The 7,745-nt window shown below is 45.5% G+C and overlaps 1 protein-coding gene and 1 pseudogene across 1 annotated transcript; both read left to right on the plus strand.

Moving 5' to 3' along the window:
• Positions 1 to 360: 360 nt before the first annotated feature.
• Positions 361 to 3,865, plus strand: LOC108525304 (protocadherin gamma-A11-like). Its single transcript, XM_017866323.1, is given in 8 exon segments — positions 361 to 593; positions 596 to 640; positions 643 to 915; positions 918 to 1,421; positions 1,424 to 1,453; positions 1,456 to 1,875; positions 1,878 to 2,471; positions 2,474 to 3,865. Coding segments are annotated over 8 exon segments (2,490 nt in total). The 5' UTR covers positions 361 to 526; the 3' UTR covers positions 3,031 to 3,865.
• Positions 3,866 to 5,845: 1,980 nt separating this feature from the next.
• On the plus strand, positions 5,846 to 7,742 carry LOC108525303 (protocadherin gamma-B2-like; annotated as a pseudogene).
• Positions 7,743 to 7,745: the final 3 nt, after the last annotated feature.

Below are 7,745 nucleotides of genomic sequence, written 5' to 3' on the forward strand. Positions count from 1 at the left end.
AATTATAGTTAGGCATCCTACCTGATGATTTTCAGTCGGTTAAAACCAATTGGAACCAACTATAACCTACAAGTTTTCGGCTCCAGTAATATTTTGAAAACTTCTCTAAAATTAAGCAAGTCCTTTTAATAATTACTCATTTCGTGGGTGTTCTTGGTAAAGTTTTAACATCACATAATATAAGCATTGTGTATAATCGTTTTAAGCTCTGCAAATATGTGTGATTCACAAAGAGGTGAGCGTAATCATTTCTTCTGGAATTTCTTAGTCGTTGCAATAATAAAATGGGCTCTAGGCGCCGCTGTTCACCAATCAGGGAATGGGAAGCTGCGCGCTATTGAGTCCCTCCCTCCCCGCCTCTACCACACAAAGCAGAATGAGATGGATACTCACTGGAGACTTAGAAGTATTTTCCTGCGCTTTCTGATATATTTTGGATGCAGTCGGCCTAGGACTTCATAGATACATAAACCGATTCACAACCAACCAGCTCGAGAAATCGCGGAATATCGGCTTAGAGCCTGCCATGGCGAATCGGCTACAGCGCCTGGACCGCAGTCGGCTGGTGCTGCTGTGCATTTTCCTGGGGACGCTGCGGGGTTCCGGGCCGGGCAAATCCGATATTCGGTGCCCGAAGAAACCGAAAAGGCTACTTCGTGGGCAATATCTCCAAGGACCTGGGGCTGGAGCCCCGGGAGCTGGCGAAGCGCGGAGTCCGCATCGTCTCCAGAGGGAAGACACAGCTTTTCACTGTGAATCCGCGAAGCGGCAGCTTGATCACGGCAGGCAGGATAGACCGGGAGGAGCTCTGTGAGACGGTGTCCTCCTGTTTTTTAAATATGGAACTTCTCGTGGAAGACACCTTGAAGATTTACGGAGTGGAGGTGGAAATAATCGATATTAATGATAACGCCCCAGCTTCCAGGAAGACGAAGTGGAGATAAAAGTCAGTGAGCACGCAATTCCTGGGGCGCGATTTGCTCTTCCTAATGCTAGGGATCCAGATGTGGGCGTGAACTCCCTCCAGAGCTACCAGCTCAGCCCTAATAGTTACTTTTCCTTGCAACTGCGGGGCAGAATGGATGGGGCCAAGAATCCAGAGCTAGTACTGGAGGGAAGCCTGGACCGAGAGAAAGAGGCTGCTCACCTGCTCCTCCTCACAGCTTTAGATGGAGGCGATCCCATCCGAAAGGGCTCAGTTCCCATTCGTGTGGTGGTCCTCGATGTAAATGACCACATCCCAATGTTTACACAGTCCGTATATCGCGTGAGCGTTCCAGAAAACATCAGCTCCGGAACTCGGGTGCTGGTTGTTAATGCAACGGATCCAGACGAGGGAATCAACGGGGAAGTAAGGTATTCATTTCGGAACATGGAAAGCAAGACTTCTGAAATATTCCAATTGGATTCACAAACTGGAGAAGTTCTAGTACGGGGTCTCTGGATTTTGAAAATATGGATTCTATGAGATGGAAATTCAAGGCCAAGATGGTGGAGGTCTCTTTACCACCGCGATGATGTTGATCACTGTTGTGGATGTGAATGATAACGCTCCAGAAATAACTATCACCTCTTCTATTAATTCAATTCTGGAAAACTCTCCTCCAGGTACAGTCATTGCTCTTCTAAATGTGCAAGATCAAGATTCTGGAGAAAATGGTCAAATCTCCTGTTTTATTCCTAACCACCTGCCTTTTAAATTAGAAAAGACTTATGGAAATTATTACAAATTGATAACAAGCAGAGTGCTGGACAGGGAGTTGGTCCAGAGCTACAATATAACGTTGACAGCCACAGACCAGGGAAGCCCGCCTCTGTCTGCAGAAACTCATATCTGGCTGAATGTGGCAGATGACAACGATAACCCTCCTGTTTTCCTCACTCCTCTTACTTTGCCTATATTCCCGAAAACAACCCCAGGGGTGCCTCCATCTTCTCAGTGACTGCCCTCGACCCAGACAGCAAACAGAATGCCCTGGTCACTTACTCTCTGACGGATGACACTGTCCAGGGGATGCCTCTGTCCTCCTATGTCTCTATTAACTCCAACACTGGTGTTCTCTATGCCCTACAATCTTTCGACTATGAGCAGTTTCGAGACTTACAACTGAGAGTGGTAGCACGTGACAGCGGGGACCCGCCTCTCAGCAGCAACGTGTCGCTGAGCCTGTTCGTGCTGGATCAGAACGACAATGCGCCTGAGATCCTGTACCCCGCCCTCCCCACAGACGGCTCCACTGGCGTGGAGCTGGCGCCCCGCTCTGCAGAACCTGGCTACCTGGTGACCAAGGTGGTTGCGGTGGACAAAGATTCAGGCCAGAACGCCTGGCTGTCCTACCGCCTGCTCAAGGCCAGCGAGCCGGGACTTTTCGCGGTAGGGGAGCACACAGGCGAGGTGCGCACGGTGCGGGCCCTGCTGGACAGAGACGCGCTCAAGCAGAGCCTCGTGGTGGCTGTCCAGGACCATGGCCAGCCCCTCTCTCGGCCACCGTCACGCTCACCGTGGCTGTGGCCGACAGCATCCCCGAAGTCCTGGCGGACCTCGGCAGCCTCGAGTCTCTGGCTAACTCTGAAACCTCAGACCTCACGCTGTACTTGGTGGTGGCGGTGGCCGCTGTCTCCTGCATCTTCCTGGTCTTTGTCATCGTGCTGCTGGCACTCAGGCTGTGGCGCTGGCATAAGTCACGCCTGCTACAGGCTTCTGAAGGCGGGCTGGCAGGTATGCCCACCTCACACTTCGTAGGCGTGGACGGGGTGCAGGCTTTCCTGCAGACCTATTCCCACGAAGTCTCTCTCATTGCGGACTCGCAGAAGAGTCACCTGATTTTCCCCCAGCCCAACTATGGGGACACACTCATCAGCCAGGAGAGCTGTGAGAAAAGCGAACCACTCTTGATAGCTGAAGACTCAGCTATCATTTTAGGCAAATGTGACCGGACAAGTAATCAGGTGAGATTTATTTCTCTGCCTCCTAATTGTTGGTGTCTTGGCACAAGTCTTTTAAGGAGATGTTTTTTGAGCCCATTATGAAAACTGTTTGGGGGGGGCGGCATATATTTAGGTCATTTATATTTAGAGCAATACATGTGAGTTTTATTTTGCCTTTCATAAGATTACCATTACCAAAGTCATTTTTCAGTCCTGGCATATTTTCTTTTGATTTCAAAGGGGCCATTCAACTATGCTGGCTTGGTTTGGAGTAAGTTGAATTTTAGCATTATTTTTCTATTATCAGTGTATGAGGCTATCAATTTACTATATATAGATACAAATTAATGATTCAAAAACACTTTTTATTTCCATTTCAATTTTGCAGTGCCTTCACTGATTTGTAGTTATATTCCACCATTATTTGCTATTACTGCTGATGTTCAAATTTAGATCCTGTTGATTTAATAGCATGCTCCCTTTAGCTCTCTTTCTCATCTATCTATCTATACACATGCACACACACTTACACATGTAAGCTTTTCTCTGAGCAGTTTTATTTTGATTCTTGTTGGCTGGTAATATGTTTAGATCCTGTTGACTATTTCAACTTTGTCTCATTTCTTCATCCTATCAACACAGACATATTGACTGGCTTTTAACTGCTGGATTTCCTTGGGAGATAAAATTTAGATGACATTTTTTCTTAAGCTCTAGATATATTTTCCATTACTATGGTGAAGTTGCATTGACTGTTGTGAGGAAATAATTGAATTATTGAACTGGTATTATTTCCTTTTATTCTTTTACTTTGGTGTCTGCGTTTGTATGTATGGAAGGCTTTTTAATGTAGTAAATCCATATATAGAAGTGACTTGATTTCGATTCAGTGCTTCTCAAAAAGCTGTTTTTAAATGTGCTAAAGATGTCTATAGATTTATTCAAATAGAATAGTTTGTGAATATATAAATAGATGGAAGGTATTTGGACTTTAATGAAACTGATTTAGCTAGTATCCTTCTGGCTATTTTTTTGTTGGGAGTCATAGATTCCTTCTTTCTTTCCTTTATAAAGTCTTTCTTATGGCAAATAGTACATTCAGTTCTTTTATTCAGTCCAACTTGTTACTGAAGCTTAATAGTTGCCTGACATACATGTTATCTGAAGCAATGTCTAGGAAAGTCAAATGAGGAAAAGAGACTTATCTAGGGTTTTTCATCACAGGAATCATTTCCATAATCAATTCACTTAACACTCTCGCATCACTTCTAGGTATTTGCCCCAAATTACTTGTGTATTTATGTTCCCTTTCAAGTTTATTTTTCTCATTTAGGAATTTACCTTATGTCATTAGTTGTAAACTGACTATCTAGGGCTTGCACAAAAAATAATTTCAACTGTAGGAAAGGCAAGTCTTCCAACAGATGCCTATATTTGCCTTGAAGTCAAGAAAAATGTTGGGGTATTTTGAGCATCTAGGGATAAGATTTATACTTGTGGAATTCCAAACTGAGAAAATGGACGTAAGGCATTGTACTTTGACTGGAACTAAATAAAAAGGATATGAGGTATTTGGCTGGGAAAAGGAGATTGTTCCATATTATAAAACCTCATCTAAACTAACTGGGAGCTTGCACCGAAGATCTTAGAGAACAAAAAGGAAGCGTTGGCTTTGAAATGTGATATTAAGACGGTTATGTTGATTTGGAGGTAGTGATAAAGTTCTGTTAAGGTATAACATATAGTTCCATTAAATAGAGGATAAAAATAAAACACCCTCACATTTCATGTTATTAAATTCCTAAGGCAACCTACTAGGCTATACCTTTATATTCTCTTTATGATTAAAGTGTAAAACACTTAATAATCCTTTTCAGAAACCTCTTTTATAAGTGATAAGAAAGGTTTGGCTATCTTTATTCTGAATATGCCCTATATAGCTTTCAGTGCTCCTCCAGTTTTCTCTGATAAAACTAAGAGGAAAATTTTCTGCACATCAGATTGAAAATAATACTGCATATCATTTCATAGTGGTCAAAATTTTCCCATACCACTTGGTGGGGATGTTTTCCCACGTTGTTTTTGTTGTACATCAGGAGAGAAGACTTTGCCTAGTTCTTCCAATATGTGCATTGCTTCTGCTTAGAAAAAAACAAACTTGGGCCGGCGCGGTGGCTCACGCCTGTAATTCCATCACTTTGGGAGGCTGAGGTGGGTGGATCGCGAGGTCAGGAGATAGAGACCATCCTGCCTAACACGGTGAAACCCTATCTCTACTAAAAATACAAAAAATTAGCCAGGCGTGGTGGCGGGCGCCTGTAGTCCCAGCTACTGGGGAAGCTGAGGCAGGAGAATGGCCTGAACCTGGGAGGCAGAGCTTGCAGTGAGCAGAGATCATGTCACTGCACTCCAGCCTGGGCGAAGGAGCGAGACTCCATCTCAAAAAAAAAAAANTAGCCAGGCGTGGTGGCGGGCGCCTGTAGTCCCAGCTACTGGGGAAGCTGAGGCAGGAGAATGGCCTGAACCTGGGAGGCAGAGCTTGCAGTGAGCAGAGATCATGTCACTGCACTCCAGCCTGGGCGAAGGAGCGAGACTCCATCTCAAAAAAAAAAAAAAAAAAAAGGCCGGGCGCGGTGGCTCAAGCCTGTAATCCCAGCACTTCGGGAGGCCGAGACGGGCGGATCACAAGGTCAGGAGATCAAGACCATCCTGGCTAACATGGCGAAACCCCGTCTCTACTAAAAAATACAAAAAACTAGCCGGGTGAGGTGGCAGGCGCCTGTAGTCCCAGCTACTCGGGAGGCTGAGGCAGGAGAATGGCGTGAACCCGGGAGGCAGAGCTTGCAGTGAGCAGAGATCAGGCCACTGCACTCCAGCCTGGGCGAAGGAGCGAGACTCCATCTCAAAAAAAGAAAAAAACAAACGTTTAACTTCTCTTCACTGGGTTAATGACTGTTCTATAGGATCCCATCTCCAAGGAGTCTTCTTTGGTAGTAAGCACTGGAAAATAGTCACTACCAAAACTCTTAAAGTGTCTAGTTTCCTATACATTAGTCCAACACATCTGTCTAAATTCTGAATCCTATTGAATTAGCAAAGTCTTCCCAGTGCAGTTTTCTAAATAGACTCAGAGCCCCGCTGTTGGCCAATGTGCTGCAAGAGTTGGAGCCTGGGATCTACCAGGACTATATTCTGCTCAGTCACAGAAGAAAGTCGGAAAGGAAAGAGGCCAAGACTTGGGCTTTCTGCTCCCACAAATCTGATTCCTTACGGATTGGGGTGCCCTCAAACTGGGGGTATTGGGTTTTCTATGTGTGGAAGTAAATATTTTAAAAGCACTTTGTGAAACATTTTCTCTTAACGTCGGAGACTACAGCAACGCACGGGAAGGATGGGAAACAGGGTGAAGCAGAGAAGCAGGACCCGGCGGCAGCAAATACTCTTCCCTCTCCTGCTGCCTTTGTTCTGGGGGGTGCCCTCGGAGCAGATCCGCTACTCTATTCCAGAAGAAACGGTCCGGGGCTCGGTGGTGGGGAACGTTGCTGAGGACATGGGGCTGCATGTTCAGGATTTACTGACCCGAAACCTTAGAGTTAGTACAGAGGAACAGTACTTTACCATGAACACGGAGAATGGGAACATTCTTGTGAGTGACAGAATAGATCGAGAGTCACTCTGTCCTCAAAATCCTGTGTCATACCCTCAGAGATTGTAGCAGAGAATCCTCTAAATGTTTTTCACATAAATGTGATGATAGAAGATATAAATGATAATCCACCTTATTTTCCCCAAAACAGCATTGTTTTACAAATCAATGAGCTAGCAATTCCAGCCACTCAGTTTGGCCTGGAATCTGCTATAGATGCAGATGTAGGGGTCACTGTCTCCACAGTTACCAGCTCAACTCTAATGAACATTTCTCTCTGATGATGGACAAGACTGAAGGCAAGAATGCTCCAGAATTAGTGCTGGAGAAGCCCCTGGACCAGGAACGATAGAGCTCTCATCTGCTGGTCCTGAAAGCAGTGGATGGGGGTGACCCAGTCCTAACTGGCACTGCTGCAATTCAAATTGAGGTCACTGATGGCAACGATAATGCCCCAGTTTTTAGCCAGGAAGTATACAAAGTCAGCCTTAGAGAGAATGTGCCCCCAGCACCTGTGTACTAAAGGTGACAGCCACTGACCAGGATGAGGATGTCAATGCAGAGATCACCTACTCTTTCAAATCCCTACCAGATGATATTGGAAATACGTTTGTGCTAGACCATCAAAATGGGGAAAGTAAATCCAAAGACTTAATAGACTTCGAAATTTATAGCAGTTACACCATGAGCATAGAGGCAAAGGATGGTGGAGACATGACCAGCGAATGTAAAATTATACTAGAAATCCTAGATGAGAATGACAACGCCCCAGACGTGGTTTTTACTTCGGTGTCCAGTTCTGTAACTGAGGTTGCAGAACTCTGGACGGCGATCATTCTGTTCAAAACACATGATAAAGATTTGGGAGAAAATGGGGAGGTTACATGCCTCATAAACAAAAGAGTTCCTTTTAGAATCGAATCTTCCGCCAATAATTACTATAAGCTTGTAACAGATGGGACCCTGGATTGGGACCCCGGAGTACAAGGTCACCATCACTGCCACTGTCAGGGGCAAGCCTCCACTCTCATCCAGCACAAGCATCACCCTATGCACTGGTGACGTCAACGACAGTGCTCCGGTTTTCCACCAGGTCTCCTACGGGGTCCACGTGGCCGAAAACAACCCTCCCGGAGCCTCCATCACGCAAGTCAGCGCCTCTGACCTGGAC

This window comes from Rhinopithecus bieti, unplaced genomic scaffold (assembly GCF_001698545.2).
Source record: "Rhinopithecus bieti isolate Rb0 unplaced genomic scaffold, ASM169854v2 scaffold_34485, whole genome shotgun sequence".
NCBI classification, from domain to species: domain Eukaryota; kingdom Metazoa; phylum Chordata; class Mammalia; order Primates; family Cercopithecidae; genus Rhinopithecus; species Rhinopithecus bieti.